We start from the raw sequence: 26,653 nt of genomic DNA on the forward strand, positions 1-26,653 counted from the left end.
GAGTGAATATTTAATGTGCGTGTTTATCTGCGTGTGTCTGTCGGTGTGTGATAACAGAATGTCAGCAAAGACTGTGGAGTTAATGAGCTGTTTTTCTCTTTTGCCACCAGGCGCGGAATGAACAAGGTGCACACAGTTGTGCGGCTAACATGTTTGTGTGTTGTGTTACAATATGTGTGCGTACATAAAGTGCTGTGCTAAATTTGATCTAATGACAGTGGATAGGGAGTCCGTATAGAGTGAAGTGGAGGGAAAAAAAAAAAAAACCGGATACCTTATCATTCTGACGAAATAGCAGTATGACATTTAAATGATATTGTTAGCATAATTGCCTAAGTCATTTCTAACTTACTGTTACTCAATACAAAATCCCAATGTGCTTTCTAAAAGAATGCATTTTTCTTTAAGTCTGTATAGATTCTCAGTGTAAAGCGGCCACGCCAGGACAAAGCCATGATCTACACGCTGGCTGTCAAGTCGATTTACAAAAAAAATATATAAAAATAAATAAATAAAATAAAATCTCCCATTCTTTTCCCCTCCTCACGCCTTTCTCACTGTGACACGTGCACCCACGGCTGACAATGAGGCACCTTAAAGCGGCCACGCCAATGGACTATCTGAAGTTAAGATGCATTTTCAGGGTGTAGGCATAGCTGGCTCGCTAACTGCATGCCGCAGTTGCGCCAGGTAACCGCTGATGCTAACAAAGGTGCTCGAGTTCTTATAAAGCGGGGGAGGGGTGACTCATGCCAGGGCTGAGGTGCGTCACTGGGTCCAGTTTTAGCCATTTAATTGTCTAAAGGTGTGAATGTGACTGTAAATTCTTGTTTGTCTATATGTGCCTTGCAATTGACTGGTGATCAGTCCAGGGTGTGGCCCGCTTCTCACCATAAGTCAGCTAGGCTAGCCTCTAGCTCACTCGCGAGCCTAGTGCTAATAAATGGTACATAGAATATGGATGGATGGATGGATAATATCCAGTTTAATACGTCTTCTTTAAATGAAAGATAAAATCTGTTTGTGTCTCTGGCTAAACTGCGATAAAGTGGAGGTGTAAAACCTTTAAAAGGTTTTGTGTATTCTCACATGATGTAGTGCAGCAGTGTTTCTTGCGGACGCCTGTGTCCTCAGCAGGCGCACTCCTAAATTGGAAAGCGAGCCTTTCATGAAGTTTAATAAAGCGCTGTTTTGAGACTCGGGGGAGCTGGTATTAGTGAAGGGGAACCATTGCTGGCTGTTCCCAGCAAATCACATCATCATAATGAGGCTGTGCCGTGGGAGTCAGCGCCACCCTTTACCCAAACCCTGCGCCCACCTCTCCTGCGCCGTTTTGTGTTGTCTTTATCATTCCTCTGACACAAAACGGACGTCTTAACTCCATTGCCTTCGCCCCACTGGGGTTTGCGGGGGAGCATTGTTTAAACGTCGCCGGCCAGGTCGGACAGACTGGGGTTATTTCTCATTTCCAAAAGATCGCAGGCGTTGTAAATGCTGCGACGGCACGCCGTGAATGCCAACCGCGGCGTGATTGGCAGCTTGACGGCGGCAGCAGCATTTGCATGGCATTTAGCCGAGCGGATGATGGCAACCCCCAACACCTAGGTGGGTAAATAAGATGACTTGTCTGTTCACACACACTCGCGCATGCAATCTCCCTCCTCAACAACCACCAAACCGTCTTGGCCCGCCAAAGTCCGGTCCACGCTCGTAATTGTGTGGCATTTAAGCTGAGCAAAGGGACATCTATTAATGGTTTACATTATCTGACCATCATTAGGTACAATTACAGCTGAGCTTGGCTTCTAGCGATGCAAAATTATCTATATTTATGGAAATGTCAAACATAAGTACTGGAATTGAACAGATCTTGAGTCATTTCTGCAGTTAATGGTCTCTGAATCAAAGCAATACAGAAATAAGGGATGGGAATAACAAGGACAAAGGAGTATGCAGGTCCAGTGAGTGAAAAGAAAGAAAACTATAAAATTACCTTTGCAGGTGAACAAAAGTTTACCTTCTCTAAACATTTGAATGCATACGTTCAAGTCTTCTGTGTTTCAGTACTTTTTGAACAACTTGCTGTTCTCTAACATGGAGTTGAACAGCAAATATTCACAAATGTTCGATCCCTGAATGGACCAATACATTCCCTGTTTCAAGTAGAACTGCTAGTTAAACAGTTTTCTTCATCATAACATTTTGACATTATGAAACCAAGACACATAACAATCAGCAGATTGTAGTCGAGATGCAAAGTGACTGAAAGAGTCACAGAAAGGCTTAGAAGTAGATGTTCTCTCAGAAAGAGCTGTGACAATTGGTGCTGGGCTCTTTCAGAGTAGTTTTTCAAATGTACTGCTTTAAACACCATGTGACGCTGTTTCCGCTCTCAAACACGGTGAGCTTGTCCGCCGAGTGCACTGAAACCACATCAACCCCAACTGTTAATTGTCAATCAAATACCACTACGACCTGGAAAAAATGGATTCTACTTTGTCTAGCATCTTTCTTATACTATGGATGGATCTTAATAAATTAGGCCTTTTAGCTATAGCAACAAGAGATTTCCTTGAGTATTGTATCCAAACTGTTTTATTTGCAAATATATGAGTTGAAGAATGATCTAGAATCCTGATTTTATTAACAATTGGCTAAAAATAGTTTAAGGATGGTTTAAACTAGAAAAAGCTGTGGCTAATGATTTTTTTTTCAAGCTTCACTTTTTAATCTTCGTATCAATCAACGTTGCTTATCCTCACATGCTTTTTCTTCTTCGTTCTTTTTTTTTTCATTTCAATATGTTCTACCGGGTGTCAGAATTCACATTCGGCACTCTGAGACGTTTTATTTTTCTAATATTTTATCTGACTGAACACCAATTCGCAGCGCCGACACTTTTATTCACATGGCATAATTTGGAAATGACAGTGGCGGCAGTGACAGCGAGGCAATAAGAAAAGCCGGGAGTAAAAAAAAAAAAAAAAAAATGATCAGGAAACAATAAATCAATAACCCTCGCCAACACATCCCGGCCGACTCCTTGGCACCTGAAGCTCATTAAACGCAGCCTAACGTCAACTTAGAAGAAAAAGTGTACACAAAGGCTCACCATTTCGCAGCCTATCACAGTAAGAGCTACGGAGCAACCTTGATATATTGTATATACTAGAAATAAATATGATTGTCCTTTAATCTGATTTTATTATACTGGGGACTCCCGCTGGCGAGCCTTCTGAGGGCTGATGGCGTGTAATGTTATTGCAGGGGGGGAGCAGTGTGTTTCATATCCCCTTCTTGAGGCTGTTTTATCGTGTCAAGGCCATTATTGTTTCTGTTGCTTTCTGCATTTATATGCAACCGTGTATATAACTTCATAAATCAAGTTATTGCACTGTCTCTGTTTGCATATACGTTTGCACTTCCCTTGTGGTCTTTCCAGCTCCGCAACGGCTGCTAATTTCTCCTCCTCAACGTGCCAGAATTGCAGGCAGCGTTTGCCCAAGGTGTAAGCGAATTTAGCACCAGCTTAGGGCCTGGCGACCACTAGCCCCCCCCCCCAAGAGCAGTTAACAGTCAACAGAACCTGGAATTTTCATTAATTGATTCATTAATTGATTCATTCATTCATCTTCCATTCCGCTTATCCTCACTAGGGCCGCGAGCGTGCTGGAGCCTATCCCAGCTATCTTTGGGCGAGAGGCGGGGTATACCCTGAACTGGTCGCTAGCCAATTGCAGGGCACATATAAGCAAACAACCATTCACACTCACATTCACACCTACGGGCAATTTAGAGTCCTCAATTAACCTACCGTGCATGTTTTCGGAATGTGGGAGGACACCGGAGTGCCCGGAGAAAACCCACGCTGGCACGGGGAGAACATACAAACTCCACACGGGTATTGAACCAACGACCTCTGAACTGTGAGGTGGATGTGCTAAGCAGTCATTCACCATGACACCTATATTTGTAATTCATATGTTATAATTTTCAGAGAAATCAAATTGGATAATTTCCCTGATCTCTCACTGCACACTTGTGTGCAACTTGCTTGCGAATCACTGGCCTAGATGATATTCAGTAGCCTTTCCCACTTCATGCTTCATTACATGGAATATGGGGCAAATTAACCTCTGTCCGCTGTTGTCGTGTCAGTTTTATTTTTATTTTAAAAAAATGTATTACCTGCATTATAATCCATCTATCCATCCATCCATTTTCGTTACCACTTATCCTCACTAGGGCCGTGGGCTGCTTGAGCCTATCCCAGCTAACTTCGGGCGGGAGGCGGGGTACACCCTGAACCGGTCGCCAGTCAATCGCAGGGCGCATTATAATCCCTCAAGGTAAAATTCAACAATAAATGATCAATTATAACTAGAAATAGAAATAGAGGGCCGCAAAATCTAATTTTGCTTAGTGCCCTATGAAAGTGTGGCGGGCTCTTCTTGCCCATTCTGGTCAGTTAATGAAGCAGGTATATTGCCCCCCATCCCTTTGTGTGTGTGTGTGTGTGTGTGTGTGTGTGTGCGTGCCTGCTGGACCACATTGCCAGCTTGCATGGCTGGTGTGCAGTCAGACTGAACTAAACGCTCTACACATCATTGAGCAGCATTACCAACCTCACCCCGCTCATCACTCTCACTGGGTGCGCCAGGTCTATGTGTGTGTGCGTGTGTGTGTGCGTGCGCGTGTGTGTGTGTGTATGTTTGTATGTGTATTTACAGGACTCGGCAAAGTAGAATGTCAAATAAATCAACCTATCTGTCCCCAACTGCATTACTCCCCCATCACCCGTCCCCGGTCATATTTTTTTACAACTTTTCTCCCTTCATCTCACTCTCTGTCTCTGGTTTATGTCCTGTAATTCTCCCTTGAAACCTCATCGGTGTGGGGGTGGTGGGATGGGCGGGGTTATCATGTGTCCCTTGGTACAGCATCGTCATCCGCAGATCACAGTTGTGCATAGATATTCTTGCAGCGATGATGCTATTTTTGTATACGCTTTTGTATTTGCTACACCTGCCTCAGTTATTACAGTATGTCTGAATTCAAGCTGCATTCAAAACGTACTCACTTTCTGTCCTGCACCGATCTGCTTGTCCTGCTGAATGGTGGCTGATTGAGACACATGGCCTGCCTTTGTGCGCTGATCTTGTTGCCATTGATTACCTATCAGGGTTTTTGATTGCATACAGGAAGTAATTCTTTTAAATAGGCCCTAATGGCCTCCAATCTGGGCTGATGACGCCCTCTGAGAGTCCAATTGCGGGTCCATTTAGGCCCTTTCAGACCTCTCGGTGTACATTGTGAGAACCTTGCCCATAGCTCACTCGACAGTTCCGTGACCTGCATCATGTCGCATCCTTTAGACTGAGCATTACAATTCTGCTTGCATATCGCATGTATTGCATGCATGTTGCATGGGCCGTGTTAGAAAAATATATTTCTTTGCACTTATAAAATGTATTCTATGTTAATTATAACCTCATATATTATTTTGCTTTGGGAGAATAACAATGTAGACCTTGTTCATTTCTCTCGCTAATATTGTAATATCACTTTGCTGTGAGTCAAAGCAAGATGTCTGTGTTGCACAAGGCAGATGATAACTGACTCTTCATGTGTGAATATATGACCTCGCTAAAGGAGAAACATACATTTCTTAGCAGCAGACATTCTGGCTGTATTTGAACTGTCACCTGGCATGCAAAAAAGAAAAGGGTACGCAAATAATTCTCAATTTTCGCAGTTCGTTGTAAGTAATATGTAGAACACCAAATGACTGCATGGAATGTGACTAAAAATGTGTGCCGTTCTGCTACACACATACAATAATTCTCAAGGATCACAGGTATTGAAATTAACAATCACACTGCGTGGCATATGGACTGGCCAATGACTGGACCGTCACGAAAAACCTGGCCAGTAACTATACCGTCAGCCCATGCACGTTAAACAAAAATAATTTTGGTCCTGAAAGGTGGATGAAGTGAACAAAGCAATTGAGGAGGCCAAGATGAAGTGTAATCCTACTTTTAACTGGATGTGACGAGAGCAGGTTTCTAATATGCAAAAAAAAGAAAAAAGGCGACGCGAGAGGAGAGCTATGACAAATCTGTTAAGGATAAGAGAGAGCAGGCTTGGGAAGCGGGGGGTTGCTCTATCATCAGAATGTCGGGCCGTGTTATTACAGTGTGAGTTGGACAGCAGCATGGGGGGAGGTGCAAGAAAGAGGAGGAGGGATGCAGCAGACAGGAAGAGGGCTCGCTGTCTAATCCTCCAATTTTCTTACATTACTAAACCCCTCCTGCCCATAGCGACGGCTTCTTTCCGAGATTGACTTGCAGGAGTAAAACACACAACGAGCAAGACGAAGCAACCCAGAGACCTGCTGCACCTCTAACAACATAAATTTACCCACAAGCCCTTGGTGCCCCCCCCCCCCCCCCTTCATGTATGGTCCCATGCAGGTTCCTATATGTGTTTTGTGCAACATAGACTTGTGTCAATAGCAGCTACACAAACAACAAAAGGATCCCTTCAGCGATCAATAACTTCCTGCCGATAAGGAGACAAATCAGATGACGGCATATTAAATTAAGATATCGTTTTACATTCTCATTGATGGATCACACAACAGCATTTCAGGGGCACTTTTCTTGTTCACATGTTTGTTGCAATGCTAGTCTTTTTTTTTATTATTATTTTTTAACTCAACCCTTGCATATAGTTTTGGGCCAATTCAACCCATTTTGAAATTTCACAGCAATATAAGTGTCATTATTCTACTCTGAAATTTGATAACTTTTCCCAAAGTGACCAAAAGTACAAAAAAAAAAAAAACATATTTAGAAATGTCATTCTTTTGTACATGTCAGGCGCTATAAAATTGGTGTGCACTGAGGCTGTCCTGGGTAAAACGTGACCAGTGTCAATGAGAGATCAGAGAAAGCACGGCCTGTCACAGGAGCTGCTGAGGCAGTTCTACACAGCGGTCATCGAATCAGTCCTGTGTTCTTCCATCACAGTCTGGTTTGGTGCTGCTACAAAAAAAGGACAAACTCCGACTGCAACGGACAATCAAAACTGCTCAAAGGATTGTCGGTACCCCCCTACCCACCCTTGAGGACTTGCACGCTGACAGAACTAAGACAAGAGCGTGCAAAATCCTCTCGGACCCTCCACATCCCGGTCACCGGCTCCTTCCCTCAGGTAGGCGCTACCGATCAATGCAAACTAGAACAAGCAGACATTCCAAGAGCTTCTTCCCTCTTGCCATCAACATCTTAAACACCTAACCTATAATTCCATTACAACAAGCTGGCAATTTTTTTGTCTTTTTGTCTTGAGTTTGTTGTCACATTTCTGTCAGGCCAATTATATATTACTCGTGCACTCACTGTAGTAGTCTCACCACGCTGCAATATTTGCATATCTGTTGTTGACCAATACTGGCCACTCATGCCAGAGTAGCATCTGCTCCATTTGCACACTGACTGAGGAGTATCTGCAACATTTGCACAATCAACATTGTCCCAGACTATCGTACTACTCGCTTGACGTCTCGGCGCCCTTTGCACAATGGTCATTGCACCGGACTATTGCAATATTAGTCATTCAAACTGCTCTAAGTGCTCGAGGACTCTGCATCTTCTTGCACCATTGTCCAAAAAAAAAAAAAAAAAAAAAAATTACCGGCATTACCAGATAACTAGCAACCCTTTATTGCTCAGTGACTGTTTTTCTCAATGTCTTTATGTCTCAAAAGTGTTCTGTCAATCGACTGTCTGTAGTCGTACTCGAGCGCCTCCAATTACCGGAGACAAATTCCTTGTGTGTTTTTTGGACATGCTTGGCAAATAAAGATGATTCTGATTAAAATGGATTTTAGAGTTACCAGTCTGTGTTAAATAAAGGAAAATAATTGCCTGGTGTGTTGTCCACTTAAATAAATGCCTCAACTCAAATACAGTATATGGCTTCATATTCCCCTTCTTGCAAAAGGTAAGAGGTGGTACTGTTGAGGTAGTTGTAATTATCTTATTTCACTGGTGAATTCAGAGATTGTGTCTCAAATTAAATTTGTCTGACAAATAAATTCATCACCTTAAATAGAAGCCTCCCTTTTAGCCCTTCGTAAAAAAGTAACAAGTGGCTTCAGGTAACAGGTGGTAGCGCCAAATCGCTTTAAATACTGTGTATTACCTCACTTGTCACAAATGAACCACTGGGCGTGTTGTCTTCTAAAACAGAGAAATGTCTCACCTCAAAAAGATGCCTTCATTCCCCCCCTAGCAAAAAAAGTGGTACCATAAAGTAACTTTATTTACTTTAATTCATTCAGGAAATTCAGAGAACATATTTCAAAAATTTGCAGAGTGCATCGGGCACTTAAACAAATGCCTCACCTTAAGTAGACACCTCCCTTTTTCTGCCCTAGGAAAACAACATGTCTGAGGTCCCTTGAGCAAGGCATTTAACTCCCTCATTTGCTCCCCAGCTGGAGAGCTTGCCAATGCTTCGGGCTGTCTCTATTGTTGTGTTTTTACCATAATGGATTCATCTTTTTCTCATATCCTAACAACAACCACGCATGAGCTCAATATCAATCACACATTTTCTTTTTAGCAATATACTGTAGCGAACAGAACCAAAGCAGTGTTAGCTATGGTTCCAATGTCACTGTTTCCACAGTTGTGTTACTACCCGGCCCGCTTGATTGGTTTGCATTCCGGTCGCCTCTCATTGGGCGAGGCACAATCCTGACTGAGTGGGACTAATTTGCCATGCTAATGAGATGGCACCAGCAAACACAGCCAGCTGGAGACCAGAGTAAATGATCCTGTCATCGGTCGAGAACACAAACACGGCTAACCGCTAATTAGCTCGCCTCTGCTTGTCTGGGTGACATTCTTGCAAGGCGATGAAGAACAGAGGGCTGCTGGGGGGAAATTAGGGACAAAGGCAGATTATATTTTTGCAGCATCGAGTGCTGCGTCGTTCACCTTTCCTTTTTCTGTGTGCTGTGAGGAGGTGAGTGTGGCAACGTGCCATAAGAATAAGGAGGGAAAATATGCTAAGCAGACAATCAAGGTGTACCCCCTGGTGCTAAACAGCCAATCATGGCGGCCCCAGCGTGTGTCATCAGCCGGCAGGAGGCAGAATTAGTTCTGGTTAGCGGCCAGGGCCCTGCCGAGTGTCTGATTAGGCTTTTAGATGGAAGAGGAGACAGGACGCGGAAAGTCTGCCTGCCTCCATGAGGTGACCCAGACAAAGGACTTTTTATACAGGAGAAAATGTAGAAGCAAGAAGTTGTTTAACCCTTACATTGCAGCAGCAGGATGTAGTTTGATTTTATTTGAAATATACTGTACAGGACTAATCCACCCCTGTGTTCAGTGTGACACCTCTAGTGTTGAGATGGGCTGTGGTAACCTTGACAGGCCCATGCATAGACCCTCACCGGGTGGCTAGTTGTCGGGGCACCTCGGTGGGGCCGGCGGACCTCCCTGGGTCCCTTGGTGCGGGACGTGTCCCGTCCACCGGGCTGCTCTCGGGTAGACCCCTGGGCCCGATCCCGCCCCTCGATTGATTGGGTGGGGTCCTCAGCCTCTGCGGTGCGGGCACAGCAATTACAGGACACTTCTGTCATGTAAAACAGTGTCAATTCACTTGCGTGTGTCCGCAGGCACACACCCCTGGGACTCTTTCACTGGGTGTCGGGCCACTCACTTACTGCGACAAATAACATAATCATAATACATAACATAATAATAACAATAATATGCGAATTGCTTGTGTAGCCCCTCACTCGTACTCTCATCCTATAGACTTATCATTTACATAGTCAATCCCATCACACTTTAGTTGTACAGCCAGGTTCATGTCCCTTGTCCTGCATGCTTCTTCTCCTATCCTTGTCCTGTTCTATCTTGTCCTGTCCTTCCCTCACAGGGTGTAGCACTACAGCCCCATGCAACGCTCATATTTAATGTTTCATTGTTGTAGATAATGTCATGACTTACCTTTCTCATCCTGTCTGCAATTAGTGCTTTGTCTTTTGTCTTCGTTTCGCTCTCCCCTCTAGAAGCTTTGTTCTGTTCGACTCTGATTCTCAATAAACTTCAATTATAATGCTAAGAAACCACAGCGGAAGCTTAAAAGCTCCAGTGTGACACATTAAAACTGTTCCGGCATTAGAAGGATACAGATCCTCCATTCTGCTTGACCTAACAGCCGGACAGGACAAAGAAAAAAAATGACGAAGTGGAAATGACCCATTTTACCTTGCAGTCGGCGGAGCGTGGCCCCTTGTCTCACTAAACATATCATTGTGACTTTCCGTTGCAGAAAATAATCCTACAAAAATTACCTCTTCCGAAGTATCCATGTTTCTCCCCCCCGCCGGCTGTCCTTCACGCGGTATTAGGATTCCCATGTAGTTTCCAGGCAGCACATGCCTCGCTGCAACATGATTGGCTCCTGTGTCACAGGAAAGGTAGGCTACGCAGATGTAATGAGATGACCGTCCCAAACATGGGTCACATTTGTGCGAAATAAAAACAAAACAAGTTTGTTATAGTTAGGTTTAGGGAAGGGTTGGGGATGAAGGCAATTTAGAATGCGATAAGGTTAGGATTAGGGTGGTTCAGGGTTAGTGAGAAACATATCAGCCCCGCTACACTTAAGTCACATACTTCTTTTCCTGAAGCAGTAGGGCGTGTTCGACATCAATCACAGTGCAGCGGCACGGGTTCTGGAGCCAGTAATATGGGAGCAGGGCGTGTCCTGCCTGGAATTCATGTGGGAATCCTAATAACGCGTTCTTCACATGCAGGGCTGGCTGGGGTTAGGTATAGCCTTCGTTATATCAAAGTGACGACTCTGTTGTTGTAATGCAGAATTCCAGCCTACGGGGCGACAGAAGCTACACACTGCAGCTTTCAACACATACTGTGAATGGCAGAATTAGTGCTTTGTATCCATCATATACTGTACACACAATGTAAACATTTGTCTAAGAAGGAAAATAAATGACTTGAATTTGGGTCTTTGAGGGCCTTAGAGTTGGCCACTACCATGTTTTTGTGTTTCTCTCAATTTCTGTCTTCTGAAATCTTGATAGCTTTAGGATATTTACATTTTTATCCAATAAAACACTTGCAACCATTTGTGAGCCAATAAAGAAATCGTAGTAATGGTTGTGTTGCATCTGAAGGGTGGGTTGACTTTGAGCACCAGATGCTGATTTCCCCCCCAGGGTCGTCACTATGATGGAGCCCATCTTTAAATTTCGTCCCCTCACACACACACGTCGCTTTCACCATGCGGAGGAAAGATTAACCTGCCGCTGGCGGAGTCAAATCCAGTGCTGCCTCCGCCTCTCCGTCTCCGTGTCTGGTTATCCCTTCACACGAGCTACCCTGTTCAAAGGGGGTGGCCGCCGGGGATTAATGACGTGTTAAGGGGGCGACAATGGAGGATTTAGATGCAGCTTGCAGTAAGGACAGGAGATTTGAGAACACGGGCTACCGGTTAGTGCTCACTGAAGTGTGATTAGGTACTAGCAACCACTCTACACACACACATACACAAAGCATGATGGACAAGTGATGTATTATCATTGCCTCTGCCTAGAGGATAGTGTGGTGGCAAGCTGGTCCTATAGTAAATATACCTCGAGAACCCTGCTGACCTTAAACTCAACAGCAGAAACCTCCAGAATCAACTCGTGGAGCCGGCATATTGTTTTCAGATGTTGACACGTGTGCCATTTATTTCTTTTTATTATCATTGTTACATCTTAAACAAGGTCTTAACCAATTTTTAAAATGTGATCCCGCTCGTGATGATGAATAAAAATTGGCATGGGTGTTCTTATTGCTCTCAAAACGTGTTGTGCACGGTACTCCCTCCATATCTCAGGACAGGATAGTCTCTGAGAGACAAACAGCAATCCGGATTTTGCTGGTTTTGATCAAAAGAGAGGAAAAAAATGCTCAAAATAGACCCGATGATCGGTACGTGCGTATCCACCGCTTTAATCCGTGCTCTGGCTGTTGTGCTGTGTTTTTGTGTCACATTCCTCTACATCTTCTTTGCCGTGTCACTAATCGGTTCTATTTGCATGTATACATGCATTTATATATGTGACGTCTTTAATTCCAATACACTCTCATCAAGTTAGTGCAAGGTCAACTCTTAATAAACATAGATGTTAGTAGTAAGATCTTTACATGAGCCCCATTTCAAACAAGCAACATATTTGATTCGTTTTAGTACTGTACATGATTTATCACCTTTTTCCATTCCTGAAGCAATAACCCGAGTATACAAATAACTAAATTGGAGTTTTTGGCACCCTTTGCTGAAGTACCAACTGTAGTGGTACGGTACCCAAAGGGTGATCCTGATGCACTGCAGTCCATAGATTGCTTCTTCCTGAGAACACAACACGCTGTAATGTATATCCTCCATTGTTGTCTTATGATAACTTTCTTGTGTTCATCTTTTGGCTGAATTATTGTGGGGTGAAACTGTGTAAGACCTACACACCCCACAATGGAAATACAAATTTGATGAGAGTTTACAGTTTCGAAAAAGTACAGCGGTAAGCCACACTGAACTTTAAAGCTTGGTGAAAACATGGCTATTGATCTAATTACTGTTATATTTGTGTAGCATACAATACGTTTGCAGTTTGTGGGGTAGGTAATGTACAGAGGAAACAGTTTCCAGTGACCTTTAAAACTGTGCCATCAGATGTGGTTTGACTGAATCATTGAGTTTTGACATTATAACATACACCATTGTTGTGATGTGCGATTCCATGTGTTTTGCTTATGCCTAGGAGTGAAAAAACAAAATAAAAAGCAGAATTGGGGTACTTCAAGCATGTAGGTGCAAATCCAAGCCTGCGGTTCATGGTTGCACATTATGTTGTATGTCACAGCCAGCACTACAGCTGTGGTTAGTGCTGCATTTAAGGACATCTACGAAATGGAACATGGCTCACCTTAGCTGAAATAAACCTTTGCACGTGATACACTGGAGAAAAGCAAGATGTTCATCTTTTTTTTGGATTTGTTGTGCTGATGAGAAGCAGTCATAGCCTGACAAAGGCCTTGTGTTAGTCACCATACCCACACCCCCGCCCGCTCCCTTCTTACTACCACACACAAATATACACACTGACACTCATATCCAGCTTGCTACCCATTTCAAAAACCTGCTCCCGTGCAATCTCCTGTGCATCAGCTGCCAAATGAAGTTCCTCTTTAGAAGACCTAAAAAAAAAAAGAAAAAAAAAAAGACCGGTCTGTCAAATCGTCAGTAGCACGGTGGCCGGCGGTATAGGCAGCCCTTGTGTTGAAGCCAATAATCCGGCGTCGGGGCTTCAGGCGCGCAGAGAGCCGTGATTGACAGGGCTCGATATGAGGCCCTCGCCTCACTTGACATTTGGGTTTCATAAGGTCTGGAACAAAAGGCAGGGGCAAAATAATCAGAGACGGGTGCAGGCAAATAAATCTGTTTATTCCTCCTCCCCTACCCCCTCCCCACCTCCCTGCCTCCCTCACTTCTGCAACTCCCCTGTTCGCCCACATCACGGCTCGACCGATGAAGAGGATAGAGGGAGGGCGCGATATTACCTTTTCTGAGCCTTAGTGGATTCACGCGCCACGACAGCAGGTCACTTTAGGCCCAGTGCTTACCTGAGATATTAGTTTGTATGTGTGCCGGATAGAGATGTGTATTTGGACAGTGTGTGTGTTTGGGTGCACAGCCTGATGTCTGTACGAACCAACAGAAAGGATGGAGAGACAGATGCAGACAGAGGAGAGACGTGCTGTCAAAGTGTAGTTGATTATTTTGAAGAGCGAGCCACAAATTGGCACTAGAATGCCCCTGTTTGGAAATTTCTGGCCCAATTGAAAACCTTGGAATTGGCACATGAGTAGTCTTATTATGCAAACATCAATGCATTGAGTAAGAATGGTGGGAAAATGGTGGGCGGAACCCTGCTTTGCTTTTCTTCGTGGTCATTAGCCTTCTGCTTTGAATGACAAATTCATACTAAGGGTTGAACGAGTAAGATATTTTGTAGTCGACTATATTGTGATGAAAGTCGAGCCGGACTGATATTTTACTACTATACTAAATCTGTTCTGATTAACAGTGTCAGAAACAATATGAATTTATCAACTTTTTTAGTATTGTGGTTATAGTTTACAGTAAGGCATATATCACAAGGACACAATATTGCAAACAGCTCTCAGTATGATGCGATGCAGTTGTACAGCACTACAAAACACAACCACAACCATGCAAATATTGCTACATTGGTGCCTTTCAGGATTGTAAAGACAAATTTCTTGATATACTGTATCTTTGTGTTGAAACATTATGCAGTTGTGCCTAATGTTCTTGTCGATAAATCCATTGCTTATTGGATGTATTGCTTTGATCGCCTTCAAGCAGAACCTATTAACCACCTCTTTGTATGCTCTAGTTAAGCGGTCCCCAACCTTTTATGCGCCATTCACCTAAGGCAATATTTCGGCCGACCCGCATAGAAACCACTGATTAAAAAACTACAATCAGAATCAGAATCGTCTTTATTTGCCAAATATGTTCAAAAAACACACAAGGAATTTGTCTCCGGTAATTGGAGCCGCTCGAGTACGACAACAGACAGTCAATTGACAGAGAACACTTTTGAGACATAAAGACATTGAGAAAAACAGTCACTGAGCAATAAAGGGTTGCTAGTTATCTGGTAATGCCGGTACATTTATTTATTTTTTTTGACAATTGTGCAAAAAGATGCAGAGTCCTCTAGCACTTAGAGCAGTTCGAATGACTAATATTGCAACAGTCCGGTCCAATGACCATTGTGCAAAGGGCGTCGAGACTTCAAGCGATGAACCATTACGATGAATGTAGTTTTTGTAATTAGTGGGAGCCCTTCACTTGTTTATCTTGGGTAATGTGAGACAAACAAAAGTGTGTTACTTGTGTCCAGTCTACGACGTAATTTTGTTTTGGTCGCCATCATTCCAGAAAACCCCGCTTCATGAGGATGGATGTTGGAAATGGAAGTAGAAATTCAGGGGTGGTGGGGGGTTTAAATTGGATGCTCAGCATTATTCCTTTCCGTAGAAGCGCTCTAATTATTTATTTATTTTTTAACTCATTTTTGCTAGCTTTTGGGTGTGCGTTTTTTTTTTTTACTACTGCAATCATGTAAAGGAGATGAGTGGTTTGGTGTGTACAGAGGCCCAGGCAGATCCACCTGATTTTCAAAATAAAAGTTCTGGCTTTCCTCAGGGAACTCTAAATGGGGGCAGGCAACTCAGACAAAAGCTTAGAGGCCAGAGAGATGACTGATATTGGTCCATATCAACGATGCAGGCATTTTTGTTATTTAGCTAGAAACACACGCCATTGGGGAAGAGTGATGGAAAATGTCATGCCAATAGTCTTTCAGGCACAAGGTCAGCAATATGTCCATTGAGGTGATTAATGTGTAAAAAATAAAGTTATACAATTTGGACCCAATTTGGTTCCAGTCAAGCCAAGATAGCCCACACACTACTGTAAAATATATGGTCCATTTTTGCAGCTGAGATAATTCAGATTGCAGTACACCTACTAGTCTTAATTATTCATGTGCAATACAAGCAGAATGGCTTACCTGTAAAGCTCGGCGACAATTTAATTGAGGGGCTGTAAAATGCAAAAATGTGAAAATCACGCTAGACTGTTTTAATGCGGTAATAAATAAATGGCAGAAACAAAAAGGAGCGCATATTCTACTGGGAGCGTGTGATAAAACACACATAAATCGAGAGATAGTTACAAACCCGTGTCATTTAGCACCAGATAGAGCCGCAGCACCCCACGTGGGGTTCCTAGTAGCTCGCTCGCGCCTTGCAGGTGGTGATTGGACAAAACGAGCATGATTGACAGGTGGCTCTCGCGCTAGCTGGACACTTCCCACACGGTATTGGTCGCCGTTAATGACCACCTCCCCTCCAGCCTTCAAGGCAGGAGAATCAGGAAGTTGTAGTTTTTTTTACGACGGACTCACACGGAAACTGGCGTGAATTAAACTACACGTCCCGACGCTACGACGAAGTAATTGCGCTCGTACTTGACTGGCTGCTTCATAAAATGTGGTTCGGCGAGGAGGGGGGCCAAGCGAGCAGTCAGTGTCGCTGAAGTGGCCGCTGCCGCCGCCGGGATGTGAACGTCAACCGGGGTTGGGGGAAAAGTAGGAAATTAACCGGTTGCCACCACAGCTGGAGGACAAGTGAGGTCACGACATGGCGGAAGGCGACGACTAAGAACACGGAGTTCAACAACATAAGTGACTACATGGGGATATACGCACCTGACTCAAGATTCGACGGTGTTCTCACTTGGCTGGCCGGCCATTAACCAACTAACTAACTAACTAACTAACTAACTAACTAACTGACAGAGTGACTGACGTTTTACGCTGGGGGGGAAGCACGCTTCACACTTTGTTTTTCGTCTTTGCCGAGGAGGAACTTTTCAATGCCTTTTCAATGATTCGAGACTTGAGCAAGATGTACCCTCCGGCGCGGCATCCGGTAAGTACGAAGCAGTACAAATGTTGTCTACAATAACAACAAAAAAGATCATAGTGTATTGAGAGCCGCGCGCCTGATGCGTAATCACTTTGGATGTTGTTTCCGTGCCATTGCGCGCTCGCATGGACAATTGCGCTCATTGACAGACATGAGCGCGTGTATCTGTGTGAGCGTGTGTGTGGCTAAAGAGACACGTTAAGGAGGCTGGGTGAAGCCTAAAGGCAGAGTGAGTGACAGAGGCTCATTGTAGTCATAACACAAGAACCTCAGTCGTCTCAGTTTCCCCCCCTCTCCTCTTCTTCTCCATCTTTTTCTTTGGTTCTTTCGCTTCGGTTTGAGGTTCCACCCCAGCCCGGACAGCCGTTCAAGTTCACCGTGTCGGAATCCTGCGATCGGATCAAGGAGGAGTTCCAGTTTCTCCAGGCCCAGTATCACAGGTTAGAGAAACGCATCCATCCATTTTGTCATCTTTATTGGGGTCGCGGGTGAGCCGGAGACTATCCCAGCTGACGTTGAGAGAACCGTTCACACCTAAGGACAATTTAGACCCTTCAATGAACATACATACGTGGAAGCCAAAGTATTCTGAGAAAACCCACGCAAGCGTGGAGAACATGCAAACCACACAGGAAGTCCTGAGCCCAGATTCAAACCACCAGCCTCAGAACTAACGCTAACCAGTACCACTCGTCCACTGTGCCGCAGAGCGAAACACAGTGTCCAATTCTCAATCCACCGCTAAACAAAATGATTCCTGGCAAAAGTACAGTATTACATCTTGATATAATGGCTTGTCTGTCTTGGATGGTACATTCAGAGGTACTGACTTTTATAACATACAGTACCCAGGCTGTGTTCGGAATCATTTACTCATTCCGTACTCCCTAGGGATTTGTACGTAGCGGACTATATAGTTCACTCAAATTGAAAATAGTTTTCGAACTCTACTTGTCATTGCTGTTGCATCAATAAAATGTATCGGCTCGACCTTAACTGGTCGACCTTCCGTAATAAATATTGAACAAATCATAATTACTTTACATTATCCTTAGCTGGGTGTATTTTACAAAATAATACAAACAAAGCACTTTATGTGCCTCTTTGTTATGATGTCTTGCTCTACTCTTGTGCTGAAAACCAAACAATATCCTGGAAATGGAAAATAAATTTTCAGTCTCGGCACAATGGATCATGGGATATCTTGCTATTCTAGTCATCACCGGGGTTGTTCACTACTTTTCTAGATGCTTTGTGCTATACATTGAGAGCACTATTTAGGGAATAAACTACTGTATACTCACCATACACACTACAAATTCAAACAGTATGTGTACAACCTCTAGTGGGACAAGATGAAAGTCGCAAAAACAACAACTACAAAATGGCCAACTCACTATACAGGGCACTAACAGCCCGAGGCTCATGAAAATGTCTCCTCAGTCCAGTAATGAGGTCTGCTCATAGTCCCCATCACACACACTATTCTTGTAAATATTAATAACTACTACTATAACTAATATAATAATGAACACAAAAGACCCAATAAAAATACCCCCGCGACCCATTGGGGGAAGTTTGGGAAGAGTGTTCAAGAACCTTAAGTCAGGTATTTTATTTTATTTTTTTAAATGTTTACAGTACCACCAAGAACCCCCCCCCCCCCCCCATCTTAATGCCAATCCAACATGACTACCATGTTTACCCCTAAATAACAGAGGTATTGCTGATTTTCTTTTTTTCAAGCATAGAAAGGAACTTCAGCTAATGAAACTTAATTAAAATACATTTCTATCCATCGTCACTAACCAATAAATGCTGTGTGCATGTAGCGATATCAGATTTATATTAGGGCTGCACGATATTGGGGGGGGGGGGAAGACATGCGATGTAATTATATATATATATACATATATATATATATATATATATATTTTTTTTTTTTTAAACCTGCGATATACTGGATATTCCGATGTGAAAAAATACAAGATCAGTGTTGGGAAACTTCATTTTCTCCACAAAGTAGTTCAAAGTTCTGTTCACCATTCAAACAATTAAGTAGTTCAGTTCATAGTTCCATCCATCCATCCGTTTTCTTTACCGCTTAGCCTCACTAGGGTCGCGGGCTGCTGGAGCCTATCCCAGCTATCTTCGGGCAGGAGGCGGGGTACACCCTGAACTAGTCGCCAGCCAATCGCAGGGCACAAACAACCATTCGCACTCACATTCACACCTACTGGCAATTTAAAGTCTTCAATCAACCTACCACACGTTTTTGGGATGTGGGAGGAAACCAGAGTGCCTGGAGAAAACGCACCCAGGCACGGGGAGAACATGCAAACTCCACACAGGCAGGGCTGGGATTTGAACCCCGATCCCCAGAACTCTGAGGCAGATGTGCTAACTGGTCTTCCACCATGCTGGCCAGTTCATAGTTCATAATTCAAAATTTTGAACTAAGTTCACTAGTCCAAAAATGAACTAGTTCATAGTTCTTTCTTTTTCAGGATTGAATGTTGCTGCCGGGCTGTTACTCTCAAGATACTGGCCTTTCATTTCCCCATTGTTGCCACCCATTCAGTCTACACGAGTAGCCAGCTGCAGCTTTCAGCCTACAGTCGCAAAAACATGAGGAAGAACGCTTGAATGGTGTGTGTGTGTTTGTGCTTTTTTTTTTTTTTTAAATGAGGAATTAAAACAAAAACAGGACTGCAATCCTTAATGTGCAAACAAAAACACGCAACACAGTATGACAGGACCGATGGGGAAATGACACTGATAACTTTGCATTCCCAGCAGCTCTGGCTGACTATAATAAAATATTTAATCTTATCTACTCTTATATTGCAAAACAAAATGAATTCCACATTATCACAATGTGATCGTATGTTGTTTTAACTAAAGCATTCTGATCCAAATAATGATTTTCCTAGTAATCCATATTTACAATTATGTATTATTATTAAGATATTCGCTTCCATTTACACAGTGTCCCTGAACGCACCTCACACACTCGCTGCTGCGCTTGCCTGCCTGCAGTATTTTCATTGTGAAGAGCGAATTCTCTTATTAGCATCTCCAAACAGGTCCTTCTGCTGGTCACTTTTAATATTGCAGTTGATTCACTGTATATTACAGTACACCAACACCGCAGCGGACCGTGCGATGTGACTATTGTGCACATCGCAATGATGATGCTTTTAACAATATACCGTGCAGCCCTAATTTATATGATATGTAAATAGATACGTAACTACCTTAACTTTCGGCTTTTAACTGGCCGAAAGTTAAGGTAGGGAGGAGTAAGTGGTTTAGTATGTTTGATTTACAGACTTGGCATGCCAATCCCTATATGTACAGTAAGTATGCACTTTTTAAAATGGTACGACATAATAATTTATTGGACATTATTTTGTGGACCTCCAAGCTACGCTCACTGCCCCAAGGTGTATGGGAACCACTGCCTTAAGGGACCATATTCCTTTTTAAATGACATTTGCATTGTATTGACCCTCGTGAGGATAAGCGGAACGGAAGATGAATGAATGAATGAATGATAAGATGCTCAACAAAAAAAGTCCAATCCATCATTTGAAAAAACATTTCTATACAATCATTGTGCCGAGCCCACGTTTGCCCTAGTTTCACCTATTATGCCCTGGTGACTAACCGCAGGTAAACCCCATCAACCTCAGCACGCACGTCTGCCTCTGCAAGTGTAAGAGGTGTGAAATACTTTTTAGCCGACATGATGAAGTGTGAAATGTATTGCTCGGGGCAGAACCACAAGCACCATACCAATGCATAATAATCACACACCTCTGGCCGCCCCTTTAATTATTGTCCAGTCACCTGGTGAGCGTTGGCCAGTGGCTTTCTCAAAGAACTGAAGCGAGGCAACAGTATTTGCTGCATTATGTGACTCTCCAATGGGGGAAAAAAAATTATTAAAATAAGTGCAGGGAATGTTTTTTTTTTTTTTTTTTTTTTTTTTTATAGATGATGGTAAAGTATTGGAAAAAGCATATAAACTAACAATCTCTTGTTCAGGTTCCCTGTATCCTCCACTGCTTTAAAATCCTTGAAATACAACAGAAGCACTTTAAATGATGCTCGTTTTTTTTTCTTTTAACAAAGAGCTAACTGAATACTTTTCTTGCCCAACGGAGAAACAAAATAAAACATGAAGACAAAACTTAAATGGATTTCTTTCTTCTCCTTCTGCTGTTACGAAACTGAATTTTGTTTGTGAGAGCATAAAGCGTCTCTTTCAGTCCAATTTAGTATTTTCCCTACTTTGCCTATTTATATACCAAATGTTCCCATAATGGTCAAGCGCATCTGTTCAACTGTAGAGGGTACCAGGAATCTTTTTTAAAAAAAAAATATTTACATTTTTTTTAAAATTGGAGTTTGCCTTTTTTTGTACAATGCAATTTTATGATCTTGTTTCCACAATACATGTTTTTTAACAAGAAACATTTCATATACTTGAGTAGCTTTACAGTTGCCACGTCAGCAGTGCAAGTGTCATAGTAAAGGTAATTACAGCCCACTATTTTCTTTTCTGAGGGGGAAATAAAGCTTAGATTTTAGTATTTAGTTTTATATAGTATTAGTGTGGCAGCACGGTGGAGGACTGATGAGCACATCTGCCTCACAGTTCTGAGGACCGGGGTTCAAATCCCGGCCCCGCCTGTGTGGATTTTACATGTTCTCCCCATGCCTGCGTGGGTTTTCTCCGGGTACTCCGGTTTCCTCCCACATCCCAAAAATATGCGTGGTAGGTTGATTGAAGACTCTAAATTGCCCGTAGGTGTAAATGTGAGTGCGAGTGGTTGTTTGTTTCTATGTGCCCTGCGATTGGCTGGTAACCAGTTCAGGGTGTACCCCAGCGCTCGCTCGAAGATAGCTGGGATAGGCTCCAGCATGCTCGCGACCCTGGTGAGGATAAGCGGTATGGAAAATGAATGAATGAATAGTATTACTGTAGTTTCTATTTTAGTATGAGGTGATGTGCTTATTTACTTACCATTTGAGGTATTTATGTAATGTACCGCAGCTGTAGCGTGACCTTGGCAAAAGTCGTCTCAAAACATGTCTGCGAAAAACAAAATGTTTGTCTTTGACTGTATCCCCGAAATCATTCAGCATTTTAAGGTGCATATGAATTTAATGAGTCGGAAACAAACCTGAAGATGCATCACTTTTGCACTTCAATGTATTCCAGCAAAGCCATAAATGTACTTGTAGTGTATTCGTTCACCCCGTTATTGGTGTATCAGCAGCCTCACTTTACCTGCACTGATAAGGGACAGCCCTCTATTATCTCATAAAACACTCACACTGAAGAGTCATAGTGCTAAGTAGATAGTTTCCTGTAATACACGAGAAATAGGAGGAAAGGGTTAAGCTTTAGTGTAGTTTTTTTTGTCGATGGTGCAGTTCGGGTCTTATGTTGAGGTTTGTGTGGTTGTCTATTGATCCATTAATTACTGAGATGTACGTGCTGAGTAAGTGTCTGCAGGGGAAGCTGGTGAGATCCGAAAGGCCACATTAAAGTAGCAGGATGTGGTCGCATGCAGCTTCTGCTTTTACATTCTTACATCGTTTTGTGACAAAACTGAATCGCTAAGAGTGTGCAGAATGTGTTTGTGACACAGATTCCCTCCCCCCCCCCCCATCTTTCTCACAGTCTGAAAATGGAGTGTGAGAAACTGGCAAGTGAGAAAACAGAGATGCAGAGACACTATGTCATGGTGAGTTTCACACCCAAAGAGAGTGTGTGTATTGATGCAAAAAAGTAACACGGAGGCCACGTTTCGTTTACCTTGCTCTGTTCTTTGTTTTTCAGTACTACGAAATGTCATATGGACTCAACATCGAGATGCACAAACAGGTAGGTAACGCTTCCGAGTTGCTGTGACTGGTGGTAGAAACATTGGTGGAATTCAGTGACACCGAGTTCGACTATGAGAGACAGTCCAGGTGGTTATTGTTAACCACTAAGATACATTGGTTTGAGAGTTGTACAACGTGCAGAACGCGGATCAGTTTTATATGGAACGTATTCACCCATGTAGTGTTAATTCATTAATTATACATTGGAGCCGGAGTTGGGTAGTAGTGGGCTACATTTACTCCTTTACATTCACTCATGTCATTGTTGGAATAAATTGCACCTATGTACAGAGTAGTTGTAATGCAACATACTTTTTAATTTTAGTTGAGTATTTTTGTTAAGAAGAAACAATACTTTTACTCTGTTACTTTGAGATACATCCCGATTGCTACTTTTATTTTTATACATTTTTATTACTCTCTTATTGCTTGCGTGTTATTATTTGGCTCATTAGAATAAGCAGTTTCCACTTGCCAAAGAGAACTTCATTATTTTAACTGAATGAAAAAATGGACTGCTGTGAATAAGATTGTGGCTATAAACAAGCTTTTGCAACCACACTGCTTTTTTTCTAAGGGCAGAGTCTCATTAGCATAAATGTCTGTGTTAAGCGCTCATCAGCTGCAAGGTGAAATGAGCCGTGGAAAGCCATGCATTCACCTGCGCGCACACACAAGTATTTGTGTTTGTGTGTGCGCGTGTGTGCGTGTCCAAAGACTGAAAGGAGCAGGAAAATGCTTGGCCATGCATTGTGTTTCCCTGCTTGTGTGTAGCAGCCTGTTTGTATACATGTTTACTTAGTGTGTGTGTGTGTGTGTGTGTGTGTGTGTACTCTGTGTGGCTGTATGCACATTGCAGTTATTGATTTAATTTTGTGTGCGCATGGTTGCTTGTGTTGTATTGTGTATGTTGTGTGTGAATTGCAGAGTGTGAATGTGTTTCTATATGACAAGTGTGTGCTTGCTTCCACAAGGGAATGTTGCACACGCATGCAGCTTTTCATGGTGCACTAATCAGAGCCACGTGATGAAATATGGGGTGTCCACATCAATCCTGCTGTTGGCTGCTTTTCGAGGCCCTTTGTGTGTGCACGCCTGTCTATAAAGCCAAGATGGAAACAAATACAAATGTGGCCCTTGTTTGTTTTCACTGGGTGGGCAGTCCAATGATTTCTATTGTAGAGGGCGAATCTTCCCATCTGCCTATGTGTGTTTCTCCTGTAGAACCAAATGATTTTAGGAGGGCGTTTATGTGCACTTGCCTACACAAGCAAGCCTCTGTCTAAATGTGTGTCTTTGCCATCCGATGTGATGATATGACCCACTGACACAGGTGGCAAAAGTACTGACACTGTGAAGTCCACATACACTACTACAATACTTTTCAGATTAGACCCAGAATTTTTGAATGGCAAAAGTTAGTGTTTTTTAAGCTGATACAAGACAACACATTCACCATATCATTCAATTGGAACGTGAAACAATTCTATTAAATACAGCCATGAGTGTTTGTCTTGCCTCTCCGAATCTGTTGGCATCGTCAAGCCCGGTTCACGTTCCTCCATATCACTGTTCTCCTTGTTTTTTCCTCCTTATAACGCCCCAAGATCACAAGCAACGCAGTTTACTTTACCTCGCGCTATTTGTCTTTTTTACCTCATCTCGTAACATAGCGAGCCAATCATGACAAAGTAAGGAGTAGCAAGTACAGATATCTGTTTTCAAATATCCATCCATTTTCTGTACCGCTTATCCTCACTAGGATCGCGGGCATGCTGGAGTCTATCCCAGCTGTCTTCGGCGAGAGGCGGGGTACACCCTGAACTGGTTGCCAGCCAATTGCAGGGCACATATAAACAAACAACCATTCACACTCTCATTCACACCTACGGGCAATTTAGAGTCTTCAATCATCCTACCCTACCATGCATGTTTTTGGGATGTGGGAGGAAACCGGAGTACCTGGTGAAAACCCACGCAGGTACGGGGAGAACATGCAAACTCCACACAGGCGGGGCCGGGATTTGAACCCCGGTCCTCAGAACTGTGAGGCAGATGTCCTAACCTGTCGGACACTCCGTTGGTTTTCAAATATAGGGAGTAAAAGTAAAATTGTTTTGAAAATAAATACTAAACTAAAGCACGGATACCTAAAACATCTACTTAACTTTCCACCGCTGCCCTGCCTGCTGAGTGGATGTTGAGATTGAATATGGGGTGATGGTGGCAATGGTGGCGACGATGTCGCCTGACCCTCCAGCTCCAGTCCCATTATAGAAGATGCTCTCTTGCACCAAGTGAATCTCTGATATTGCTTGTTTAGCATTTTCCGGGGGTAATAGGCCTATTGATTCTTGGCTCGGCTCTCTGTTTTATTTACACAGAAGGACCGCGTCGTCCGGGGAGCGAAATGTACCAACACTCGTTAAAGAGAAATTGACTTGTGGACTGAGCATTGGCTGGTGAGGAGCGAGGTAGGAAGGCAGGGAGACAGGGGACCATGAGGGCTTCTGAGCCAGCGACTAAGGTACAAGAGGACAGCTAATCAATTGCAAATTAGTGAGACTGAAAGAGAAATAAAGGAAGCCATGGATGGGCCGAGACAGAGAGGAGGAGAAGGTGGTGAGAGGCGGAAGTAATAAGACGGTGTGATAGTGAGGAATGGCAGCTTTCTCAACCAGGGCTGACAACTCATTCACTGTGGCAGATGGGGAGGGGACACATTCGATTCACTTGGAAAATTTAACGTTATTTTAGCATTCAGTGTCACTTTCAGAGAGAGATTTGGATAGAAAATTAAAACGACTTTAAATTACCTGGAATAACTGTGTGTGCAGAAAGGTGACCTAAACTTAGCAGTCAGTTTAACCAGATGCACCAACCACAAATACACTTCTCAGGGTGATTTCACACAAATAGTTTACTTTCTCTGGTCTGAGTCAGTTGATCATTTTGTGAAACACACCTCCTTCGCGCCTCGTACGGGTTTCTTTTTACACTGTAAAACAAAAACAGGCAGCCAAAATGTGTCTCAAAACAATCCTCCTTTGCTTTTCTTGTTCGTTGCACACTTGCAACAATAGGGTGGATGTTTTGTATATGAACTTGTGAATGGAAAAACAAAAAAACGCTTAAATGCTAAACATGGAGCAGCATTTGTTGATGCTTTTTAATGATACCCAACCAGAGTGCCGTGACACATTAGTGTGCCGTGAGAGATCATCAGGTGTGCCGTGGGAAATTATCCATTTTCCCTTAATTGGTCTGAAAATTATTTACTACAAATGTCTTTGTTCAATTCTCAATGCCAGCGATGTATAGTGACAGGCAATTAAATGATCTTCCACTAGATTTTAATTAATTCACCTGTGTGTCCATTTTTTTGTGAAATTTATGTTTGGTGGTGTGCAGTGAGGTATTTTCTAATAATAAAGGTTGTGAAACACTGGATTACAGGACAGGCAATTTGCCAGACCCGAGTGCACTTTTAGGGGACGTCTTGAGCAAATACTAACTTCATGCACACTAAACAGAAGACATGTTCACTAAGTCAAGAGTGTCAATGGCATATGTCGGTTATGGTTTTATATGATTCATTCATTTGCCAGTTGGAAAAGATCTTGGTCGGATCACTTTCATTCTATGACAAAACTGCGGCAGAGTTTGTTTAGACTAGTTTAGTTTGTTGTCTAGAAGAGATGGTCTCGGCACAGTTGATTTGGTCAGCACCTGAGTAACTGTTTATTCTTGACCGAATTAACACAACAAGAGGGAAAACGAATTAGAGGATTAGATCAGATTAAAACAGACCAAAGGGCGCCAGTGTGAAAGCAGCCTAAAAGAAGAACTGAAAGGGACTCGTTTTACACCAGAGACCTGCAAAAACCTCCAGATAACACTGGATTTGGTTTAAGATAGGGTCAGTGTGGGTCAATATATATGCCCCAGTTGGGCAGTCCTTTTATTAACTGCTTGTAAAGAACCAACCAACTCTGTAGCTAGCTAGTTTTTGTGATGGTTTTGTCACTTCCTGGCTCCGGCTAAAGACTTAAAACTCTTACCCCTTCTGAAATTTAGAATAAGTCTTCCTCCACCTTCTGAGGTTTGCATCTTTTAGCATTTCACCAGTCGAC

At 43.0% G+C, this 26,653-nt stretch overlaps 1 protein-coding gene across 4 annotated transcripts in view; it reads left to right on the top strand.

The window, feature by feature from the left end:
• The first annotated feature begins 16,179 nt into the window (after window positions 1–16,179).
• Window positions 16,180–26,653, top strand: part of LOC133400009 (transducin-like enhancer protein 4) — a 36,654-nt gene continuing 26,180 nt past the window's right edge. For all 4 annotated transcript variants that reach the window (XM_061672124.1, XM_061672125.1, XM_061672126.1 and 1 more), the window contains exons 1-4: window positions 16,180–16,622; window positions 16,974–17,059; window positions 22,315–22,378; window positions 22,474–22,518. In XM_061672124.1, the coding sequence (XP_061528108.1) occupies window positions 16,578–16,622; window positions 16,974–17,059; window positions 22,315–22,378; window positions 22,474–22,518 (240 nt within the window). In that variant the 5' untranslated portion in view covers window positions 16,180–16,577. The remainder of the gene's footprint in view (window positions 16,623–16,973; window positions 17,060–22,314; window positions 22,379–22,473; window positions 22,519–26,653) is intronic.

Source organism: Phycodurus eques, chromosome 3, assembly GCF_024500275.1.
Source record: "Phycodurus eques isolate BA_2022a chromosome 3, UOR_Pequ_1.1, whole genome shotgun sequence".
Lineage (NCBI taxonomy): Eukaryota > Metazoa > Chordata > Actinopteri > Syngnathiformes > Syngnathidae > Phycodurus > Phycodurus eques.